Source organism: Salmo salar, chromosome ssa09, assembly GCF_905237065.1.
Source record: "Salmo salar chromosome ssa09, Ssal_v3.1, whole genome shotgun sequence".
Classification (NCBI taxonomy): Eukaryota; Metazoa; Chordata; class Actinopteri; order Salmoniformes; family Salmonidae; genus Salmo; species Salmo salar.
In genome coordinates this window covers 115,361,339-115,386,286 of record NC_059450.1, presented here as the reverse complement: position 1 = coordinate 115,386,286, position 24,948 = coordinate 115,361,339, and the positions used below count along the sequence as shown (strand labels likewise).

Below are 24,948 nucleotides of genomic sequence, written 5' to 3'. Positions count from 1 at the left end.
TGTGTGTATAAGTTTGTGTGCCCCTTTATTCAAAGTAGACTCCTGATGCCGTAGATGCTTCTTAATGCAGAATTGAACACACTGCATCTCTGCAACGTTTATCTGCAGAGCTCTACAGAATCAGTTTGAACACACATATCACCCACAGAGTTTTGCAACCAATTCAGATTCTAATATGCTCACTCACACTTTGTTTTGTAGAGCACTGCAACGCAGGTGTAACCAGTTACCAATTACCAGTGTAACCAGTAACCAGTTCTGCTACATTTGATAAGTGGTACAATAGTAGTACACCAAAGGCCCGCACTTACAGAACACTCAACTTTGAGAACTTTTGATTTCCTGAAAAAACGATTCCCCCCCCCCAGTGGTGACCAGGTGTCTGTAAAAACAATGATGTTGGGTGGCAAACAATAACTGAGTTATGAAATGCGAGACAATTAGAGAGGGTACATTGGTTGTTTTAGATTTCCCCACTAAGATGAATATCAGGGGATAATTATATTATCTTACCATTGAGACAGAGACAGACCAACAAAGCACCTAAATCAACAATAAGGCTTATGCTGGACCAATACCTTTTAGTCCTTGAAGGACTGGTCTGCTGAAACAATCACAAGCATAAGAACAGTTTCAGAATGATATTCACCATAAAATGACTAACGTGAATATTGTTTCTGTGTTGTGGCATATTATCCTTTATACAAACAATGAGTTTATAAAAACACCAGTCTCAACTTATTATGTTAAAAGTTCAATCAAAAACGTTTCACACTATGAGGTCGAAATAACACTGTGAAATTGTGAAAATTATGATAATTCCATTTTAGTGTAAGAGCCTTTTTAGGATGACATCACAATCTGATCTGATTATTCTGACCAACGACGAGTCATCTTTTATTGACATATGCGGGTAGGCTCTAGACTCTAGTAAATCCTATCCACCAGTCAGGGCTGTGTATGTAAATATATTTACATATGTATCAACACGGCCACACAATCAGTCTGAGCATTTCAATCGTGAAATAAATGATAACAAATATACAGTACCAGTCAAAAGTTTGGACACACCTACTCATTCATGGGTTTTTCTTTATTTTTACTATTTTTCTAAGTTGTAGAATAATAGTGAAGACATCAAAACTATTAAATAACACATATGGATTCATGTAGTAACCATAAAAGTGTTAAGCAAATAAAAATATATTTTGGATTCTTCAAAGTAGCCACCCTTTTACTTGATGACAGCTTTGCACACTCTTGGCATTCTCTCAACCAGCTTCACCTGGAATGCTTTTCCAACAGCCTTGAAGGAGTTCCCACATATGCTGAGCACTCGTTGGCTGCTTTTCCTTCACTCCGCGGTCCAACTCATCCCAAACCATCTCAATTGGGTTGATGTCGGGTGATTGTGGAGGCCAGGTCATCTGATGCATCACTCCATCACTCTCCTTAATGGTCAAATAGCACTTACACAGCCTGGAGGTGTGTTGGGTCAATGTCCTGCTGAAAAACAATGATAATCCCACTAAGCTTAAACCAGATGGGATATCACTGCAGATGCTGTGGTAGCCATGCTGGTTATGTGGGACTTGAATTCTAAATAAATCACCGACAGTGTCACCAGCAAAGCACCCCCACACCATCACACCTCCTCCTCCATGCCTCACAGTGGTGACATGCCTCACACATCCAGAGTTAATCCGTTCACCTACTCCACGTCTCACAAAGACATGGCGGTTGGAACCAAAAATCTGAAATTTGGACTCATCAGACCAAAGGACATATTTCCACCAGTCTAATGTCCATTGCTTGTGTTTCTTGGCTCAAGCAAGTCTCTTCTTCTTATTGGTGTCCTTTAGTAGTGGTTTCTTTGCAGCAATTCGACCATGATGGCCTGATTCACGCAGTTTCCTCTGAACAGCTGATGTTGAGATGTGTCTGTTACTTGAACTCTGTGAAGCATTCCTTTGGGCTGCAGCAGAGGTAACTCTGGGTCTTCCTTTCGTCTGGCGGTCCTCATGAGAGCCAGTTTCATCATAGCGCTTGATGGTATTTTGCGACTGCACTTGAAGAAACTTTAAAATGTCTTGAAATTTTCTGGATTGACTGACCATGTCTTAAAATAATGATGGACTGTCATTTCTCTTTGCTTATTTGAGCTGTTCTTGCCATGATATGGACTTGGTCTTTTACCAACTAGGGCTATCTTCTGATTGGCTCAAACACATTAAGAAGGAAAGAAATTACACAAATTAACATTTAACAAGGCACACCTGCTGGTTGAGAGAATGCCGAGAGCATGCAAAGCTGTCATCAAGGGAAAGGGTGGATACTTTGAAGAATCCTAAATGTAAAATATTTAACTTTTTTAACACTTTTTTGGTTACTACATGATTCCATGTGTTATTTCATAGTTTTGATGTCTTCACTATTACTCCACAATGTAGATAGTAAAAATAAAGAAAATCTCTTGAATGAGTAGGTGTCCAAATTTTTAACTGGTACTTATTTTCATGCAATAAATATACAGTGATGATTACAAATATTTTTTTACTAAACTCAGCAAAAAAAGAAACATCCAATCACTGTCAACTGCATTTATTTTCAGCAAACTTAACAAGTGTAAATATTTGTATGAACACAAGATTTAACAACAGACATAAACTGAACAAGTTCCACAGACATGGGACTAACAGAAATGGAATGTGTCCCTGAACAGGGGAGGGGGGGGGGGGGTGTCAAAATCAAAAGTAACAGTCAGTATCTGATGTGGCCACTATCTAAATTAAGTACTGCAGTGCATCTCCTCCTCATGGACTGCACCAGATTTGCCAGTTCTTGCTGTGAGATGTTACCCCACTCTTCCACCAAGGCACCTGCAAGTTCCGGAACACTTCTGGGGGGAACGGTCCTAGCCCTCACCCTCCGATCCAACATGTCCCAGACGTGCTCAATGGGACTGAGATCAGGGCTCTTCGCTGGCCATGGCAGAACACTGACATTCCTGTCTTCCAGGAAATCACGCACAGAACGAGCAGTATGGATGGTGGCATTGTATGCTGGAGGGTCATGTCAGGATGAGCCTGCAGGAGGGTACCACATGAGGGAAGAGGATGTCTTCCCTGTAACGCACAGCGTTGAGATTGCCTGCCATGACAACAAGCTCAGTCCGATGATGCTGTGACACACCGCCCCAGACCATGAAGGACCCTCCACCTCCAAATCGTTTCCGCTCCAGAGTACAGGCCTCGGTGTAACACTCATTCCTTCGACGATAAACGCAAATCCGACCATCACCCCTGGTGAGACAAAACCGAGACCTGTTAGTGAAGAGCACTTTTTGCCAGTCCTGTCTGGTCCAGCGACGGTGGGTTTGTGCCCATAGGGGACGTTGTTGCCGGTGATGTCTGGTGAGGACCTGCCTTACAACAGGCCTACAAGCCCTCAGTCCAGCCTGTCTCAGCCTATTGCGGACAGTGTGAGCACTGATTGAGGGATTGTGCGTTCCTGGTGTAACTCGGGCAGTTGTTGTTGCCATCCTGTACCTGTCCCGCAGGTGTGATGTTCGGATGTACCGGTCCTGTGCAGGTGTTGTTACACGTGGTCTGCCACTGCGAGGACGATCAGCTGTCCGTCCTGTCTCCCTGTAGCGCTGTCTTAGGTGTCTCACAGTACGGACATTGCAATTCATTGCCCTGGCCACATCTGCAGTCCTCATGCCTCCTTGCAGCATGCCTAAGGCACGTTCACGCAGATGAGCAGGATCATCTTTCTTTTGGTGTTTTTCAGAGTCAGTAGAAAGGCCTCTTTTAGTGTCTTAAGTTTTCATTACTGTGACCTTAATTGCCTACCGTCTGTAAGCTGTTAGTGTCTTAACGACCATTCCACAGGTGCATGTTTATGGTTCATTGAACAAGCATGGGAAACAGTGTTCAAACCCTTTACAATGAAGATCTGTGAAGTTATTTGGATTTTTATGAATTATCTTTGAAAGACAGGTTCCTGAATAAGGGACGTTTCTTTTTTTGCTGAGTTTATCAGCTGACAAATACTTCTTAGCAGATTCCAAGACAACGATACAGCATCATCTAGTGAGGATATGTGAAACTACACCCAGAGCATCACATTGGGCCATTTTGGCCTCCACACATCTATGAAAAGGTGAGGACAACACATAGTTAGACATAGGACTCTATATGGATAAAACCTGCTTTGGCATGGACATTGTTGAGGGCTTTCACCATTTTAAAGTAGTCAACTGGGTGGGACTTCCTATGGGTTAAGGAAGAGATCACATGGTTCTATCTGGGTCATCGGAAGGGACCAGCCAATCAATTATACTTGTGCACAAACACTAGGTGTCAGTAAAAAATATGTTTTGTTTATTACATCTTGTTGGCTCGGTTGCTCGATCCAGCGACTTGTTGGTTATTTGGTTCCTTCCGATCTGCTGTAGTTGTAAGCATATCATATAACAGAGGCTATTCTCTTCTACTACCAGTAGGGGAGGCACTAATACTACAGACCAATACCTTGTACTCTGTAATTTCACTGAACAAGCTTTAAGAACAAGTGTGCTCCTAAATATCAGCAAAGATATTGTATTACTAGTGCAGTAATGTAATATCTCTACATAAATTGTAGTTAACTGCTCTTACACAGGCGCCTTGCCCAGTCATGATCATGTGTTATATACAACTGCCATAGACTATATTTAGACAATCAATCATAGGCAGTTGGAAGTACAGTTAAGGGGGTTATAGCTTTCCAGCTAAGTGGAGGTCCTCAGATTCCTAATTAATGTACCTGAGCGACTTACGGTACTATAATATAAGATAATATTAGCCAACACCCAATCACATCCAACAGGCTGCAGATGATTTGATTGGCCGTCACTGCCCATCACCGCAGAAGCATGTGTGGGTCGGATTTGGGAGGCATTTGGAGTTACAGGGGTGAGATGTCATGAACCTGACTGACCCGGATTACCAGAGGCTCCTGTGGCAATCCCATGAGCCACCAAATATAGCCTGGTGCAGCCAGGGATAGCTCCTCTTACGGAGGCCCAGGTGACTTCCTCTGACCCAATCTCAAAGGGTGTCTTGTAAAGGATATTATGAAGACAGCAGAGAGACTGGCAGCCAGGGATACACACACTAACTGAACTGAGTTGAAGTTCCATCCACACTCAAAACTACATGCTAAAGTTAGCTTTTTTTTTGACACAAAAAAGTGACAAATAAAATGTGCATACGAGGTATTACGCAGGACAAGGAGACACTCAGTGAAGTTCAGTAAATGTATTTATTCATGGCAAACATTAATATTTCTCATCTTTAAATCCGTACACTACCTCCAGAAGTTTAACAGTCCTTAACCATGTGTCTTTTCCAACCTGTAGATCAAAGTCAACCAACCGGTAAAAGCTAGCCAGATCATTTTAGTCCACAAGTTGTCTTTCACGCAACGATTCAGTACCTCTGCTAGCATTCCTTTCACTCAACCCCAAATAATAAAAAATGCAACCCCTAATTTATACCCGTCAAACTGATTTATTTTTTCAACTCACTGACAAAAATAAATATATTAGTGAATATATACTCTGTTCAGCAGAACAGCAAGCGGAGCACGGATAAAAGATATGAACACTTGACAACAGGAGGATCTAACAAATCCACAGGAGCAAGAGACAAATTAGTTGTTCTAGCAGCAGCAACATTGTCTTTTTTACAGAACATGTTCAAATATACGGTTTACACCAAAGTGCAAATAGGTATGTACTGTATATAGCTTATACTGTATATTCATAATATGTTGTAATTTACTAAGTGTTCTTGCAAGGTTGAGGCTTTAGAGTATTATGGCACATTTCACAGGTCATACTATATCAACAATAGGTCATGCAAAGTTTACGATACACATATATATTTGGGGGACCAAAATGTTTAATTTATACATTAATGTTTGATAACATACATTTAGAAAGCATGACATTCATATTTGTATCAGGATATATGAAAGATAAAATATCTTCACCGCAATGCTCTCAAAGTGTGCTACCATAATCAACATTCTGAAACTGTACATCTAAGTACTCCTATGCCATAGGTCAGTAGTGCTGGGAAATTAAAAGCCTTGTTTGAGAACGAAAGACAACAGCCTGCCGAAACAATGGAAAATACAATTAAAACCAACCAACCAGTGCTTTTCTATCAACTCCCCACAACCCCTTAGGGATGGGTGAATTCTCTCCTCAACCTAGCACCAAAGCAACCTTTTCCACTGTAATTCTTGCACCAACTTAGCATTTTTACATATGTGTGTATATTACACACCGAGAGAACAAAACATTAGGGACACCTGCTCTTTCCATGATATAGACTGACCAGGTGAAAGCTATGATCCCTTATTGATGTAACTTGTTAAAGGGGAAGACACAGGTTAAAAAATGATTTTTAAGCCTCGAGACATGGATTGTGTATGTGTGCCATTCAGAGGGTGAATGGGCAAAACAAAAGATGCAAGTGCCTTTGAAGGGGGTATGGTAGTAGGTGCCAGGCGCACCAGTTTGAGTGTGTCAAGAACTGCAATACTGCAGGGATTTTCACGCTCAACAGTTTCCTGTGTGCATCAACAATGGTCCACCACCCAAAGGACATCCAGCCAACTTGACAACTGTGGGAAGCATTGGAGTCAACATGGGCCAGCATCCCTATGGAACGCTTTCGACACCTTGTAGAGTCCATGCCCGACAAATTGAAGCTGTTCTGAGGGCAAAGGGAGGGTGCAACTGAATATTAGGAAGGTGTTCCTAATGTTCTGGACACTCAGTGTATAGCTATATATATTTTTATGTATATACCTAGTGTATAGCTATATATTTATGTATATAAGTCCAGTTTGTATACAATCCACAATCTCCGATGGGATCAAACCCACCTTGTTGTGACATGAAACCATCTCAGAAGGAGTGCATGCAAGAAGGCTGTTACCCAATTCAATGTTAGAAATCAGCACTGCGATTTGTGTGAGTGTACCGTTAGCCTTAAATTGTTTTCAGGGTAGAAAAAGACTCTCAAAATAGTAAGCTTCTCTCAATGAGGAAAAGACAGCCATCTCTGGCATGGATTCCTATCCCTCGTCCGTGTTGCTCTTTCCTCAATTTTTTTCGGCATCTGGGAGCCTCCCAAGGATCTTACTCTGGAGTAAGGGCCTCATGCCTCGTTAAAGCGTGGTCCATTAACTTCTGTTAGGGATTCATCTGCAGTTGCTCTTAAAACAGATACCCTAGAAGTACTTGGATTATTTTTTTTTATTAAATAATTTTGTACATTGAATCATTTTTTGAGTTTTACATTTTGGTTTGATTATTGTTTTGTTTTCTTAAAGACAGAGTGATCTTAGGAGGACAAGCAATGTAAGAGAGAAATGTGTGAGAGCACAGTCTACTTCACTTGGCTGTCATCATCTGCACAAACTCTGCAAGGCAGAACAAAACAGGGAGAGAAAAAATGAGAAGAAATCCACAAGAATAAAGGGCATTCTGTTAACAATGATTATGGCACATTAATAAGATTATTGGAACAAAGTAACATGAGGAATCAAGGTCTTCAATACTATTTTAAATTCAATGAGCAGTGATTCATTAGGCATGTTTTGTATAACTCCTTTCATTGCCTTTACTTTTAGCATCAAAGCAAAGAGAAATAAGGCACAACTGACAGGGGCAACAGTGGAAAGACACTAACTTCAGTGAACTCACAGTAGATCTGAGAGGAGGAGCAGGAAGAGGGAGAGAAAGGAGGAAAAAGGAGGACGAGGAAGTGGAGGAGGGAAGAACGCCCGGTTTTAAGAGAATCTTTAGCCCTTACTTAGCCCTCTGGTTTTCGCAGATCGGAAGGTACCAGAAGTCTTGGAAATACGGTGATAGTTAACGCCACCTTGGCTTGCAATGGGCTAAGGGGAGCTTCCACCTATCCGTTTCCTTTATATCTGCAAACACACGAATGGGAGAGGGGAAGGACATTGAGCTCACCTTCATAGTTGACCTGTCCGTCTCCGTCAATGTCGGCCTCGCGGATCATCTCGTCCACCTCCTCGTCTGTGAGCTTCTCCCCGAGGTTGGTCATGACATGCCGCAGCTCTGCCGCACTGATGTAGCCGTTCCCATCCTACAGGGAGAACAGGCTCATTCAATAGGCAAAGAGAGAAGGTTCTACATACAGTACTTTGACCTGATCTCATTCTGACAGGTTTCAACAAGACTTTTCTAACGGAACGATCAGTGACATCTCCCTCTTCCGAATAGAGCCCGGGTTTATCTGGTCTGCTGGCACATGAACATGTTCCCTGGCTGCCTCATCTTTGTGACAGCTAGAGATATGCATGGCTCTGGTCCGTCTGCTCACCCAGCCCCAGTCTGGCTTGATCTCTGGATCAAGCTCTGCCAAGACTCAAGAGCCGCAAAGGGAGAGATAATAAACAGAGCATGGGGATGCTGACACAGACTGGTGCCCTAGCAAACTGGCATTGTAGCAGTAACCAAGGTCCTTCAGGACTGTTGCACAAATGTCCACCAAAGACAAGGCCTGACAATCACACCACTCACATCCGATCCATCAATGAGGGTGCAAACAAACATCCGCAATACACACTAAATTTAAGTCTACACACACACTCCCAAAATCACATGGCTGTTGAAAAGGGGTTGCACGAAGCAATAAGCAATATAAGCCCAGACAATGAGCGCTCTCCATTAGCTTGTGACTCAGATTTCTGCACTGCAATAAGCCCCCATCCTGCACGCGGGTAACGTTATACTCCGCTCCCAAAAGACAAAGCCCTCCTCTCAGCAACACAGTTAAGAAGACATAACCAAGAAGACATAACCATGATGACAAACACTGGATTACAGAACATCAGGATGGCAGAGGCGCCGTAGTCCATCCCACATTCGACGTCACATTCTCTGAACATGAAGTGTTAGTTTTTGTTCAATCACTTTGGTGCAATTTTCACAAGTATGTGATACATTTTCACAATTCTAAGCACAAAAATCTAAACAGATAATCAAAAATGGCTCAAAACACTAAGCCCATTTCCAATTGACTGAGTACAACAATCAAAGCGGACGGTGTGGCGCATGCGTACCTTATCAAACACTCTGAAGGCTTCTCTGATCTCCTCCTCGCTGTCTGTGTCCTTCATCTTCCTCGCCATCATTGTCAGGAACTCTGGGAAGTCGATTGTCCCGTTACCTAAGGACGAACAAGACAGTCTTTATTTTACGTTTGTACACACACAATTTCATAATGCCGTGTTGAAATTTTGTCGGTACATTCTGGAATGAGCCCAAAGAGAGATATCTGTGCATCTGTGAGTACACGGGCAGCACCAGTGAGGCAATCTCCATTTCTAAGTAGTCCATTTTCTTCTTCCATTAAGTCTATGAGTTGGGCAAACAAACAAAGGTTGCAAACTACTGCCTAGGTGTGTTGTTTGAACAGATATAAAGCCAAGGTTGCCGATTTACTGCCACCTACAGTTATGGAATGTTTGCTCATGAGTATAATTCATTGGCTGATACCTCCTGATGGAATCATGTGATCCTTCCATAACCCATATGGAATTCCCACCCAGCTGACTACTTTAAAAATGGTGGAAGCCCTCAATGGCAATAGAGAGCAATAGTAATGGCGTCTTTTTGTAGGCATCAACTCTGCCAATGGCTCGTTGGTTTACCTTTATTAAATGCTTAGAAGATCTTATATGTTTTGTTCTATGAGAATCATCAGCTAACGTCACCTTTTGTGAATTTGGAAGCATTTATGTAATCAAAAACAAGCACATACAGGCTTCATAATTTTTACAGTCATGTTAACTGACTGATGAAAACGTATAAGATCCCCTAAGCCTGTGTTAACCTCAGACCTTATCTGCATTTATCCCAAAACCCCATTCATTTCCACCATAAGAATGGCTGAACGAACCTAAAGGCAAGTAATTTCTAGTTTTAGGACTACAAGCTAGCGAGCTCTATGTCCATGCCAAAAACGGGTTTTATTGATCTAGAGTCCTCCAACTCTATGGGTGAGCCTCTGTTGTGGTTGGAAACGATAGATATTTGAAATGTGATTCACCATGAAACCAGAGCCATGATGCCATCCAGGTGGGGCAGCAGGTAGCCTAGCGGATAAGGGCCAGTAATTATGCAGTGTGTGTGTGTCACCATTCATCCACTATGTGAAAGGGGTCAGCCTTGTTAGGTTCTGACCATACTTGTGCGTGCGTGTCAGCACATCAGTGTGTGTGTGTGTGTGTCATTGTACACATCTCTCGAATCTTACCATCGGCATCCACCTCGTTGATCATGTCCTGTAGCTCTGCCTCAGTAGGGTTCTGTCCCAGAGAGCGCATGACAGTGCCCAGCTCCTTGGTGGTGATGGTGCCGTCGCCGTCCTTGTCGAACAGTGAGAAGGCCTCCTTGAACTCTGATTAAGCAAACAGGGAACAGTGTGGGATTGGTGGAAATGCCTATATTGGCTAAGTCAATAGTCTACATGGTCTTCCTATCCTTGTCTCCTTTCCTTCATCTGCACTGATGTGAGAACTGGACAGCTAAGGGCAAATTCCCTGGATTCGTTCAACATACTGATTTCACACAATTTTTAGATCTGTGCAGATGACGAAAAAAGCTCTTAAAACTACTAAGAATGGTTGGTACAAGATTAGCAGCAGCTGTACAAACTAACAGGCAGAGTAGCCTAAATGTTGTCCACTACCATGAAGATGCATGACTATCTAAGCACCCACACTATCTGCCAAACGACAGCAACTCAATTCACTTTTACTAACTGGGATTGAAGAGCTTTGAATGGACAGAACCTCACTGTTCAGGGATAGTACTCACCAGCAATCTGCTCCTCAGTCAGTTGGTCAGCCTGTGAAGATGAGAGGAAGCAAGAGTGAGAGTTGTCCACGGCCGCAAACATATTATAGCCTGAAGCAAATTAAGTCACAATCACTTAATGGCTGCCCTTTTACGCCTATGTGTAACCATACCTGCCCCACTGGATTCGCATGAGACCAGATGAGATGACAGTGATACTTTCACCCCTATAACCTCAGTGCTCACAGGAGTAGCATAACATTGTTCCTACACACGTTTACATGCACACCGTTATCCTATTATTATTATTATTATTAGGGATACTCAAGTATTCTGTTTTTGAGTTGACGCATACAGTACCATTTAAAAAAGTCTGGACACACCGACTCAATCAAGGGTTTTTCTTTTTTTTACACTAGAATAATAGTGAAAACATCAAAACTATGAAATAATACATATGGAATCATGTAGTAAACCCCCAAAAAAGGGTGGCATTCTCTCAACCAGCTGCGCCTGGAATGCTTTTCCAACAGTCTTAAAGGAGTTCCCACATATGCTGAGGACTTGTTGGCTGATTTTCCTTCACTTCGTGGTCCAACTCATCCCAAACCATCTCAATTGGGTTGATGTCGGGTGATTGTGGAGGCCAGGTCATCTGATGCAGCACTCCATCACTCTCCTTCTTGGTCAAATAGCCCTTACACAGCCTGGAGGTGTGTTGAGTCATTGTCCTGTTGAAAAACAAATGATAGTGGGACTAAGCGCAAACCAGATGGGATGGCGTATCGCTGCAGATGCTGTGGTAGCCATGCTGGTTAAGTGTGCCTTGAATTCTAAATAAATCCCAACAGTGTCAGCAGCAAAGCACACCATCACACCTCCATGCTTCACGGTGGGCACCACACACGCGGAGATCATCCGTTTACCTACTCTGCATCTCAAAAGGACTCAAATTTGGATAGATTCCCACCGGTCTAAATGTCCATTGCTCGTGTTTCTTAGCCCAAGCAAGTCTCTTCTTATTGGTGTCCTTTAGTAGTGGTTTCTTTGCAGCAATTCGACCAGGCCTAAATACCAGTCTCCTGTTGAGACGTGTCCATTACTTGAACTCGGTGAAGCATTTATTTGGTCTGCAATTTCTGAGGCTGGTAACTGTAATGAACTTATCCTATGCAGCAGAGGTAACTCTGGGTATTCCTTTCCTGTGGCGGTCCTCATGGGAGCCAGTTTCATCATAGCGCTTGGTTTTTGTGACTGCTCTTGGAAAAAAAAATGTTCAAAGAGCGTGAAATTTTCCAGATTGACTGACCTTCATGTCTTAAAGTAATGATGTACCGTCGTTTCTCTTTGCTTATTTGAGCTGTTCTTGCCATAATATGGACTTGGTTTTTTTTACCAAATAGGGCTACATACTGTATACCAGTAGGTAGCCCTATACTTGGGTCACAACAACTGATTGGCTCAAACACAATAAGGAAAGGAATTCCACAAATGAACTTTTAACAAGGCACACCTGTTAATTGAAATGCATTCCAGGTGACTACCTCATGAAGCTGGTTGAGAGAATGCCAAGAGTGTGCAAAGCTGTCATCAAGGCGAAGGGTGGCTACTTTGAAGAATCTTAAATATATGTTGATTTGTTTAACACTTTTTGGGTTACTACCTGATTCCATGTGTTATTTCATAGTTTTGATGTCTTTAGTATTTTTTTTTTTACATTGTAGAATAATAGTTAAAAGAAAAACCTCTGGAATGAGTAGGTGTGTCCAAACTTTTGGCTGGTACTGTATGAACATATCCGGTTTACAATAACCGGAAAAGGCTTGTATCCTGGTTGAGAAATATGCTGATGTTAAGACAGGATATTAAGACAGGACACTGTGGCATGTAAAACATCTTATCCCGTTTACTGTTGTTTTTTGCGGTTTGCGCAGGCTGTTCCAAATATCATGGGTTTGGAGTGATGTTTTCATCTGACAGTCAAACAAATCACTTCAAAAAAGTAGGCTCCCCACACAGTTAGATCCACCGTAATTCATTTAGCTGATATTCCGTACTTTCAACCCTAAGTTTCTGCTTATAATTTGACATTTGGCAGGCCATTTGTTTGTCAACTGTAGTTAGGCTGTGACAGAAGAGAAAGTGCATGCATCTAGACTAAATACAGTAGTGCTCACCAGAATGTCTTACATAGAATGAATGCATTAGTAATCTAGTTAACACCAATAAAGTTGTCTGTTTTGTTTAGGCACCGGACGCAGGGGGGGGACGCAATAACTCCAAAACAGTGGAAAATCGGTCCTGTGCAAAATGTAATCAGTTTGAGCGATTCTAAGGAAATTAAAAGTTGAGAAAACAATGAATGTCTTCAGTTGCATACTTTGTGGTTGAAAAACTGTGTGCTTGCATAACAGCGTCAAAGATAACATGTCTCAAGAGATGCTGAAAGAACGAAATCCAATTTCTCCAGTCCTGTTCCCGAGTCAAAATGAACATTTACTGTATACATTTTACTGCAAGAAATGGATAATTCTGCAGGAGTTAAGTTAAGGACTGGCCCCTTTTTTTAAATTTTCACCTGAAATGACATACCCAAATCTAACTGCCTGTAACTCAGGCCCTGAAACAAGGATATGCATATTAACATGGTACCATTTGAAAGGAAACACTTCGAAGTTTGTGGAAATGCGAAAGGAATGTAGGAGAATAACACAATAGATCTGGTAAAAGATAATACAAAGAAAGAAAAAAAAAACGTTATTTTTATTTCTTTGGAACAATCATCTTCGAAATGCAAGAGAAAGGCCATAATGTATTATTCCAGCCAAGGTAACAATTTAGATTTAGGCCACTAAAGGCAGTAGTATATGTGCAAAGTTTTAAATTGATCCAATGAACCATTGCATTTCTGTTCAAAATGTTGTATCAAGACTGCCCAAATGTGCCTAATTTGTTTATTAATAACTTTGTTCAACTGTGCACTCTCCTCAAACAATAAAATAGTATTATTTCACTGTTATAACTACTGTAAATTGGACAGCGCAGTTAGATTAACAAGAATTTAAGCTTTCTGCCAATATCAGATTTGTCCTGGGAAATGTTCTTGTTACTTACAACCTCACGCTAATCGCATTAGCCTACGTTAGCTCCACCGTCCCGCAGGGGACCCATCAATCCTGAAGTTAATACAGTGCCTTCAGAAAGTATTCAGACCCCTTGACTTTTTCCACATTTTATTACAGCCTTACTCAAATGAATTAAATTGCTTCCCCCCCTGCATCAATGTACACACAATACCCCATAATGACCAAGCAAAAACAGGTTTAGACATTTTTGCACATAAAAAAATATTGGGGCGGCAGGTAGCCTAGTGGTTAGAGAGTTGGATCAGTAACAGAAAGGTTGCAAGATCGAATCCCCGAGCTGACAAGGTAAAAATCTATCATTCTGCCTCTGAACAAGGCAGTTAACCCACTGTTCCTAGGCCATCATTGAAAATAAGAATTTGTTCTTAACTGATTTGCCTACTTAAATACAAGGTAAAAAAAATAAAATGACATTTACATTAGTAATCAGACCCTTTACTCAGTACTATGTTGAAGCACCTTTGGCAGCGATTATACAGCCTCGAGTAGTCTTGGGGATGACGCTACAAGCTTGGCACACCTGTATTTGGGGAGTTTTTCCTCCTCCTTTGCAGACCCGCTCAAGCGCCGTCAGGTTGGATGGGGAGCTTCAGAGATGTTCGATCGGGTTCGAGTCCGGGCTCGGCTCTGGCTGGGCCACTCAAAGACATTGAGACTTGTCCCAAAGCCACTCCTGAGTTGTCTTGGATGGTTGCTTAGGGTTATTGTCTTGTAGGAAGGTGCACCTTTGCACCAGCCTGAGGGCCTGAGCGCTCTGGAGCAGGTTTTCGTCAAGGATCTTGTTCATCTTTCCCTCGATCTTGACTAGTCTCCCAGTCCCTCCCGCTGAAAAACATACCCACAGCATGATGCTGCCACCACGCTTTACCTTAGGGATGGTTCCAGGTTTCCTCCAGACGTCACACTTGGCATTCAGGCCAAAGAGTCCAATCTTGGTTCCATCAGACCAGAGAATCTTGTTTCTCAATTCCAAGTGGGCTGCCATGTGCCTTTTACTGAGGAGTGGCTTCCGTCTGGTCACTCTACCATAAAGACCTGATTGGTGGAGTGCTGCAGAGATGGGAGAACCTTCCAGAAGGACAACCATCTCCAAAGAGCAACTCTGGAGCTCTGTCAGAGCGACCATCGGGTTCTTGGTCACCTCCCTAACAAAAGCCTTTCTCCCCCGAATACTCAGTTCGGCCGGGCGGCCAACTCTAGGAAGAATTGAGTTCGAATACGCATACTAACCGCACTGTGAGATGAATTGAGTATATAGTATGGATATAGTGGTGGCCAAAAGTTTTGAGAATAATGTGTCACTTTCCACAGACTGCTGCTTCAGTGTCTTTAGATATTTTTGTCAGATGTTACTCTGGAATACTGAAGTATAATTACAAGCATTTCATAAGTGTCAAAGGCTTTTATTGACAATTACATGAAGTTGATGCAGAGTCAATATTTGCAGTGTTGACCTCTGGCATGCTGTCAATTAACTTCTGGGCCACATCCTGAATGATGACAGCCCATGCTTGCATAATCAATGCTTGGAGTTTGTCAGAATGTGTGGGTTTTTGTTAGTACACCCGCCTCTTGGAGGATTGACCACAAGTTCTCAATGGGATTAAGGTCTGGGGAGTTCTGGCCATGGACCCAAAATATCAATGTTTTGTTCCGAGCCACTTAGTTATCACTTTTGCCTTATGGCAAGGTGCTCCATCATGCTGGAAAATGCATTCTTCGTCACCAAACTGTTCCTGGATGGTTGGGAGAAGTTGCTCTCGGAGGATGTGTTGGTACCATTCTTTATTCATGGCTGTGTTCTTAGGCAAAATTGTGAGTGAGACCCCTCCCTTGGCTGAGAAGCAACCCCACACATGAGTGGTCTTAGGATGCTTTACTGTAGGCATGACACAGGACTGATGGTAGCGCTCACCTTGTCTTCTCCGGACAAGCTTTTTTCCGGATGCCCCAAGCAATCGGAAAGGGGATTCATCAGAGAAAATGACTTCACCCCAGTCCTCGGCAGTCCAATCCCTGTACCTTTTGCAGAATATCAGTCTGTCCCTGATGTTTTTCCTGGAGAGAAGTGGCTTCTTTGCTGCCCTTCTTGACACCTCCAAAAGTCTTCACCTCACTGTGCGTGCAGATGCACTCACACCTGCCTGCTGCCATTCCTGAGCAAGCTCTGTACTGGTGGTGCCCCGATCCCGCAGCTGAATCAACTTTAGGAGACGGTCCTGGTGCTTGCTGGACTTTCTTGGGTGCCCTGAAGGCTTCTTCACAACAATTTAACCGCTCTCCTTGAAGTTGTTGATGATCTGATAAATGGTTGATTTAGGTGCAATCTTACTGGCAGCGATATCCTTGCCTGTGAAGCCCTTTTTGTGCAAAGCAATGATGACGGCACGTGTTTCCTTGCAGGTAACCATGGTTGACAGAGGAAGAACAATGATTCCAAGCACCACCCTCCTTTTGAAGCTCCAGTCTGTTATTCGAACTCAATCAGCATGACAGAGTGATCTCCAGCCTTGTCCTTGTCAACACTCACACCTGTGTTAACGAGAGAGTCACTGACATGATGTCAGCTGGTCCTTTTGTGGCAGGGCCGAAATGCAGTGGAAATGTTTTTTGGGGATTCAGTTCATTTGCATGGCAAAAAGGGACTTTGCAATTAATTGCAATTCATCTGATCACTCTTCATAACATTCTGGAGTATATGCAAATTGCCATCAAACAAACTGAGGCAGCAGACTTTGTGAAAATTAATATGTGTCATTCTCAAAACTTTTGGCCACGACTGTAGTTAGTATGCCAAAAGTTCCCGGATGTTATACTAAATTTGCCAAAATACGAAGTATACATGAAGTGGACACTATTTCTGTGCTTTTAAAGGACCATAATGCAATTAATCAGAAAATGGGCGTGGCTTCACATTTTCAGATTTAAAGAAAATGTCAGAAAATATTAGGGCTGGGCGATAAATCAATAATTAGAGGTAATTACTTTCCTCAACAATATAAAAACGTTTAGATTCCTTTTCGATAATGTCGATATAGAATAACTAGGTACAGCAGTCCATTTCACCTCTGTGACGCAGAAGGAACGTGCGGAGAAGTGACAATATACACATGGAGAGGTGCTAAAAACCACTTAGCACCTCGAGTGATGGAGTAGCCACTATTAACCACAAAAAATGAGTGATGTAGGTGAAAAAACAGTGGCAGTGATAGCCATGGAGAAGGAGCAGCTTCCAACAAAGAAATTATTGATAAAAAGGGTTAAACTGTTCAGTAATTTGGAAGAGGTTTGGCTTTTTGAAAGCCAACAAAGAGCAGAACTATGTTCGGAGCAAATTGTGCTGTAGACAGGTGTCTACGAAGTCTGGTAATACGACAAACCTTTCTCAACATCTGAAGCAAAAAATCACTCTTTGGAACATGCAGGAAATTTGAGTTTGCGCCACGGTATTGAAAAAAAACTCAAGCACCAGCCAATCTAGGGGTGTTTGCCCGAAGCAGTCAACACAGACAGGGTTTATGCCCTACAAGCAAACATTGAAAAGACAAAGACATCAAATGCTATTATGCATTGCATTGCTAAGGACATGCTACCAATTAGCACAGTAGAAAAGGAAGGTTTCAAGAGGCTTATCAATTTAATTGACCCCAGGTACGTGCTCCCTGGCCGCAAACATGGAACAATTTTCCTTCAAGTATAATTTTATGTTTGCTCACATAATTTTAAAAAATTTAACCTTTAATTAACTAGGCAAGTAAGTTAATAACAACTACTTATTTACAAAGAACAACTACTTATTTACAATGACGGCCTATCGTGGAACAGTGGGTTAACTGCCTTGTTCAGGGGTAGAATGACAGATTTTTACCTTGTCAGCTCGGGGATTCGATCTAGCAACCTTTCAGTTACTGGCCCAACGCTCTAACCACGGTTTGTTCAGGCATTCTTGAGTTTGAAGCAGATATGCACCTTTTAGACTAATCAAATAATGTATCGTGATAATTATCGTTATCGAATGGAAAAAAAATATAGATATCGTGATAATTTATTGGCCATATCGCCCAGCCCTAGAAAATATGCAGCCGAAATCCGACACAAATTCATTGCTTTAACTAATTATGACAAATGTTATGAAAATGTGGAGCAATGTAATAAAGGAATTACTTTTCAAATTAGTTCCGTTATGTTGGTTGACAATTTGTTAGCTACGCTAGCCTTACGAACCGCATAGCATTACAGCGCTATGTACTGGTATGTTAGCTAGTTACCTAACGTTAGTTGGCTACTAATACATCGAACTTGCCAAGCAGTATATTAACTACCCAACGTTTGACTTGATTATTCACATCATTCTTAGCTAAGTGATATTGTCGTTGTGCGTTTCAATGGACATTGTTAATTCTGGCCATCTACTCCGATTATAGAGCACTGCTGAATTTACGAACGCTCAACACCCGTTGAATATGGCCAATGTCAAATGTATTTAATTTTTTTAAATGTATTATTAATTAAAAAAAAAAAAAAGTTGCCAGCAGCACAGTTAGTCACTAACGCTCTGCTAGGGTGAGTAAAATAGTCAGAGTAAGGTGTTCTCTCATTTGTGTATGGAAGTAGATAGCGTTGGTGATTGACTGCCGTTGAATGCTTGGATCAACCCTACCCTTCGGCCAGAGCGCCCAGTGTGTGCTCTGAACACTCCAAGAGCGAAACACGAACGGACAATCTGACAACGCTCTGGATTTATGAACACCCAGAGCGCACTCTGGCACTCCAGATTGAATTTACTAACACCCGAAATTGTAAAATGTTTAGCTAACAAACTAGCAAGATGTTGCATAGCAACAGCATCAACTTCCAGTACAGACAAAGCTCTAGCACTCAACTGAAATGATACTGTTTGTTTACGGTATACTAAAATGAACTAATAGTATGTAGTATATGCTCATTAAGCATGTAGTATACAGTATGCTAGGATGGGTATTTGAACACAGCTTTGGTGGTTCCAAACTTCTTTCATGTTTTGGTACCCTTCCCCAGATCTGTGCCTTGACCCAATCCTGTCTCGGAGCTCTACAGACAATTCCTTTGACCCCATGGCTTGGTTTTTGCTCTTACATGCACGGTCTAATGTGGGACCTTATACAGATAGGCGTGTGCCTTTCCAAATCATGTCCAATCAATTGAATTTGCCACAGGTGGACTCCAATCAAGTTGTAGAAACATCTCAAGGATGATCAATAGAAACAGGATGCACCTGAGCTGAATTGAGTCTCACAGCAAAAGGGTCTGAATACTTACACGACCGGTCATAGTTTGGGGTCACTTAAAAATGTCCTTGTTTTCCATGAAAACATACATGAAATTAGCTGCAAAATGAATATGAAATATAGTCGTTGACAAGGTTAAAAATAACGGTTTGTAATTGAAATAGTAATTGTGTCCTTCAAACTTTGCTTTCGTCAAATAATCCTTCATGTGCAGCAACTACAGCCTTGCAGACCTTTGGCATTCTAGTTGTCAATTTGTTGAGGTAATCTGAAGAGATTTCACCCCGTGCTTCCTGAAGCACCTCCCACAAGTTGGATTGGCTTGATGGGCACTTCTTACATACCATACGGTCAAGCTGCTCCCACAACAGCTCAATAAGGTTGAGATCCAGTGACTGTGCTGGCCTCTCCACTATAGACAGAATACCAGCTGACTGCTTCCTCCCTAAATAGTTATTGCATAGTTTGGAGCTGTGCTTTGGGTCATTGTCCTGTTGTAGGAGGAAATGAGCTCCAATTAAGCGCCATCCACAGGGTATGGCACAGTGTTGAAAAATGGAGTGATAGGGATCTTGAAGGAGGGCTTTTACCCCATACAAATCTCCCACTTTACCAACACCAAAGCACCCCTAGACAATCACATTGCCTCCACCATGCTTGACAGATGGCGTCAAGCACTCCTCCAGCATCTATTCCTTTTTTCTCCATCTCTCAAATGTTCTTCTTTGCGATCCAAACACATCAAACTTAGTAAAAAAAAGTGTTATGGACAGACAAATCTATCTTCCTCTGTCCAGTGTGTGTTCTTTTGCCCATCTTAATCTTTTATTTTTATTGGCCAGTCTGAGATATGGCTTTTCTTTGCAACTCTGCCTAGAAGGCCAGCATCCCGGAGTCACCTCTGCACTGTTGACGTTGAGACTGGTGTTTTGCAGGTACTACTTAATGAAGCTGCCAGTTGAGGACTTGTGAGGCGTCGGTTTCTCAAACTAGACACTCTAATGTACTTGTCCTCTTGCTCAGTTGTGCACCGGGGCCTCCCACTCCTCTTTCTATTCCGGTTAGAGCCAGTTTGCACTGTTCTGTGAAGGGAGTAGTACACAGCGTTGTACGAGATCTTCAGTTTCTTGGCAATTTCTCACATGGAATATCCTTCATTTCTCAGAACAAGAATAGACTGATGAGTTTCAGAAGAAAGTTATTTGTTTCTGGCCATTTTGAGCCTCGAACCCACAAATGTTGATGCTCCAGATACTCAACTAGTCTAAAGGCCAGTTTTATTGCTTCTTTAAATCAGAACAACAGTTTTCAGCTGTTCTAACAAAATTGCAAAGGTGTTTTCTAATGATCAATTAGCCTTTTAAATTGATAAACTTGGATTAGCTAACAACGTGCCATTGGAACACAGGAGTGATGGTTGCTGATAATGGGCCTCTGTACGCCTTTGTAGATACTCCATTAAACAACAAAAAATAAATCTGTTGTTTCCAGCTACAAGTTATTTACAACATTAACAATGTCTATACTTTATTTCTGATCAATTTGATGTTATTTTAACGAACCAAAAAAACAAAAACATTTCTAAGTGACCCCAAAATTTTGAACGGTAGTGTATGTAAATAAGCTAGTTCTGTATTTTTTTTTTTCTCTCAATACATTCGCAAAAATTTCTAAAAACCTGTTTTTGCCTTGTCATTATGGGGTATGGTGTGTCGATTGAGGGGAAACAATTAATTCAATCCATTTTAGAATAAGGCTGTAACGTAACAAAATGTAGACAAAGTCAAGGGGTCTGAATACCTTCCAAATGCACTTTCTTATATCAAGTCATGGATACAGGGATACTCGTGAGTGGGATATCAAAAGGTGCATCTAAAACAGCTTAACCCAAATAAGACCTTAAGCAGGATATGAGCTACTATCTGGAATACTGTGCGCATGTAAACGTGGTCACTAATTTCAGGCCGTTAGCGGTTTCCCGCCAATTAGATCTGTATCTAGTACATGACATTTCAAATCAAATCCAGGTACATGGAAATGCTTGTGTTTCTAGCTACAACAGTGCAGTAATTCCTAGCAAAAAATAAATACACACATAATCCATTAAAATAAAGAAATATCAGAACGAGCGACGTCAGAGACCATCAGTTGAGGACGAGGTCTTATCAGGCCTGTCTGAGTCAGTCAACCAGCACATTTCAGGCTGAGGAAGTGTGATGAGGTTTGGGTATAAATACACCTCAGTGCGCATGCTATAATTAGCGCGGCACGAACAGGGTCGCCAATGTAGCACACTGACTATTACTACCTCTGTTGCTTTTTGTGAGTCTCCGTCATTATACATATATAATTTATTGCTTGAGAGTGAAAGTGTGCATACCAGTGAAAGTGTGGGCGACCCCCCCCCCAAAAAAAACAAGGGGACAGGTTATTGTGCATATAGCCGTCAGAAAGGAGCACAGACATATACCAACACATGTTCATAACAATTAAAGGAAAATTCCACCCAAAAACAATATTTTGAATTTATTTCATTAGTACATTGTTCACAAAGTCTCAAAATGTCTTGCTTGTCAGCAATCAAGTTAAGATATGCAACTTTCATCCCGAGTGGCGCAGCAGTCTAAGGCACTGCATCGCAGTGCTTGAGGCGTCACTACAGACCCGGGTTTGATCCCAGGCTGTGACACAGCTGGCCGTGACCAGGAGACCCATAAGGCGGCGCACAATCGGCCCAGCGTCATCCGGGTTAAGGGAGGGTTTGACCAGCCGGGATTTCCTTGTCTCATCGCGCTCTAGTGCCGGATGCCTGCAAACTGACTACGGTCGCCAGCAGGACGGTGTTTCCTCCGACACATTGGTGCTTCTGGCCTCCGGGTTAATCGAGCAGTGTGTCAAGAAGCAGTAGGGCTTGGCAGGGACGCGTTTCGGGGGAACACATGGCTCTTGACCGTTGCCTCTCCCGAGTCCGTAGGGGAGTTGCAGCAATAAGATAAGACTAACTGCCAATTGGATATCATGAAAAGGTGTAAAAGTACAAACAAAAAAAATCATATGATTCTGCGTTTTGCACATGTTCATTCCAGTTAAAGAATTTAGCCTAGGACATGTGCTTTGCTCCATCTCAGTGAGTCATCAGGTTGGGAGGGGGAAGGAAAGGGCAGCAAGCAGACTGCAGCGCATTCTATCCACGCAGAGGGTGGATGAATCAAGCAGTGGTTGAGGAGCATTTACAAGGCAGTGTCAAACACCAAATGGCTCGGGAAAACAGTGTTGCATTTGAGCAGTATTGATATCCCATGTACCATTATGTACAGTCCTGGTTAAAGGCTGTTCATTCCATATTCACAGTGGTGGTAAAGTGGTGCTGCCTCATTTTTGGGGGCAGATGGCAAGATATTCAGATTTGCAGTTGTGTCTTATCCTTTGGTGCAAAACAAACCACCATGAATAATAGACTTAGCTCCAATGCCTTACTTTCGTCCCGCTGAACAGCAATTATGAGGGATAAAGCAGGGCATAGGAGGACATCGCAAGGTCTTTTAGAGTCTTTTCCGCATTTTTGCAGAAGCATGCACTGCGGATCCCGTGTCAGTATACTGCACCAACCATGTGGTTCACTGCAGAGGGGAGGAATGCGTGTGGTAGAGGGGCGAGAAAGGAGGGGTGGCAACGAAGATCATTCACGAACAGCAGACTGCGGATCAACGTGGTGGTGCAATACGCAACACCATGACGAAAGACTCAAATAACGCGTCGCTATTGCCATCTCAATTTGCGCAACAAAACGATGCACAACAAGTATTACTAGCTATATCACATTGCCAGCTAGCTGTGTAATTGGAAACATGACAGAACACTGGTTCGCTTGTTGCGCACAAGCCATCAGCTGCCTTGGGACAGTACAATCTTGGCATTGTTCATTGCAAAATACAAATGAACTGGCTCATGTCTATATAGCTAATGTTTCTAATGAAAACAATTATTTAGATGGCTAGCTAACCAGCCAACTAATACTATCGATTAAGTTCATTAAATTAGCAGTGTGTTTGGGTTTTATTACATCAAACAGCGCTATGCTTCTGCCTTAACCACCAAGCCCACTCACCATTAGTACCCCCAACCCCGATAAGCGAAACCAATGACCTTAACTAGTTAACAGTATGTAAAATTAGCCATGGCTAACGTTAATCAGATAGTCATGCCTCATACGTTTTGCCTTGGCAAGGAATACGTGACCACAATCAAGCATGTTCTTATTGTCTATCATCCTCTGAGTCCTTATGAGCTTGTCCAACTGCAAGTTATTGCATTCCAACGTCGAGCCAACAGCCCGGTCAGGTGGTGATATCAACAGTTGAGCAGCCAGCCCGACAAACTTTTTCAGTCACACCTTATTTAGCTAACTAGTTTACGGATAGCAAGCTAGTTATAACTATAGACTTTGCTCGAACCCAATACGAAGTCATGTTAGCGAGATAGCATACGCTTGGCTTTGTCTGTGGGTTGAATGAGTGTAGCAAGCTAGCTAGCAAAACGGTGGCTATACTCACCATTTTATTATGTTAGGTCTTCGCACTTTGAAAATGTGAATGACTAAATAGTCAATGTCCCCCTCGTTGCTGGCAAACCAACTGTAGCCAACGTATGTATCGTTGTTTAGTGCTGAAAAACAATTCGCTAGAGGTATACAGTCCCTTCTCTGTGAAGTTGCCCGGAAACACTAGGGACCGCGTCACTGCCGATGTGGCCTCATTTGCACTATATCGCTCCGCGAAGTGACATCTTTCACCCCCCTCCCCTCCTCCAACGAACCGGCCAATCTTAAAACTGCACACCACAAAAGCGTCAGAATATAATCACGTATTCACCTTATATTGACCACTGCACTCACTGAAATTGCCTAGCACGTCCCCTGTTACTCATCAACAAAATAAAGTCATTCGTACTATTTGCACGAATCGCGCAGAGATACTGCAGGATTCTGTGTGATGAGAAGCAGACGCGCCCATTACTTCAAGTCTATCGAAGCGGTGAACAGACAATATTTGAAATGGATATACATTGTCAATTTGATAGCTATTATTTTTGATGAAGTATGACCACAGTTGTGTAATGAGATGAACTTCAACTTGGCTAATGTAAAGAAGATCCTCATTGGCCCAGAGAAATGGGTAGAAAAGTACCCGGTTTTGTAATTGGATGGTTGTAAACTGCATTGCGCCAAATTGGATGTATGCATTGCAAGACTAATGACTTTATCATTTTATGTTGTATAAATCGTTCGCTTTGCGCTATTACAGGTTTTGAATATGCTGATTTCAGATATGACTAATTGGTCAAAATGTAAACCGTTGCAGTAGTCTAGTCTAGTAATATAGTCTAGTAGTATGACATCGTGTGTAGGCCTATATGACAAGGACAAAAACCCTCCCACCCTGTAGATATTTATGTTTATCATATTTTTTTACATCAATACTAATGGAATTTAAATGGAACCATGGCATGGGTCTATAATAACTGCTCCTGTGTGTACAAAAAGTAGAGATATATCAATAATTCTTAATTGTGTTTGTGTGCCATATTGTAATATTCAGTCAGACCGAACACTTTTGTTTGTGGATCTGTATCATAGTCATCTACA

General features: G+C 42.1%; 1 protein-coding gene across 1 annotated transcript; it reads right to left on the bottom strand.

The window, feature by feature from the left end:
• Positions 1–5,288: 5,288 nt before the first annotated feature.
• LOC106612378 (calmodulin 3a (phosphorylase kinase, delta)) lies at positions 5,289–24,157 on the bottom strand. The gene is made up of 6 exons (XM_014213459.2): positions 23,858–24,157; positions 10,913–10,943; positions 10,350–10,493; positions 9,154–9,260; positions 8,039–8,174; positions 5,289–7,482 (listed from the first exon to the last, which is right to left on the bottom strand). The coding sequence occupies exons 1-6, from the start codon at positions 23,858–23,860 to the stop codon at positions 7,454–7,456; spliced, it is 450 nt and encodes a 149-aa protein (XP_014068934.1). The 5' UTR covers positions 23,861–24,157; the 3' UTR covers positions 5,289–7,453.
• Positions 24,158–24,948: the final 791 nt, after the last annotated feature.

What these genes read in the sequence shown, in the direction of transcription:
- LOC106612378 (XM_014213459.2), bottom strand. An exon ending in GACTGAGGAGCAGATTGCTG is followed by an intron (nt 10,494 to 10,912) that starts GTGAGTACTATC and finishes TTGCTTAATCAG; the next exon opens with AGTTCAAGGAGGCCTTCTCA. An exon ending in CCTTCAGAGTGTTTGATAAG is followed by an intron (nt 8,175 to 9,153) that starts GTACGCATGCGC and finishes TTCTCCCTGTAG; the next exon opens with GATGGGAACGGCTACATCAG.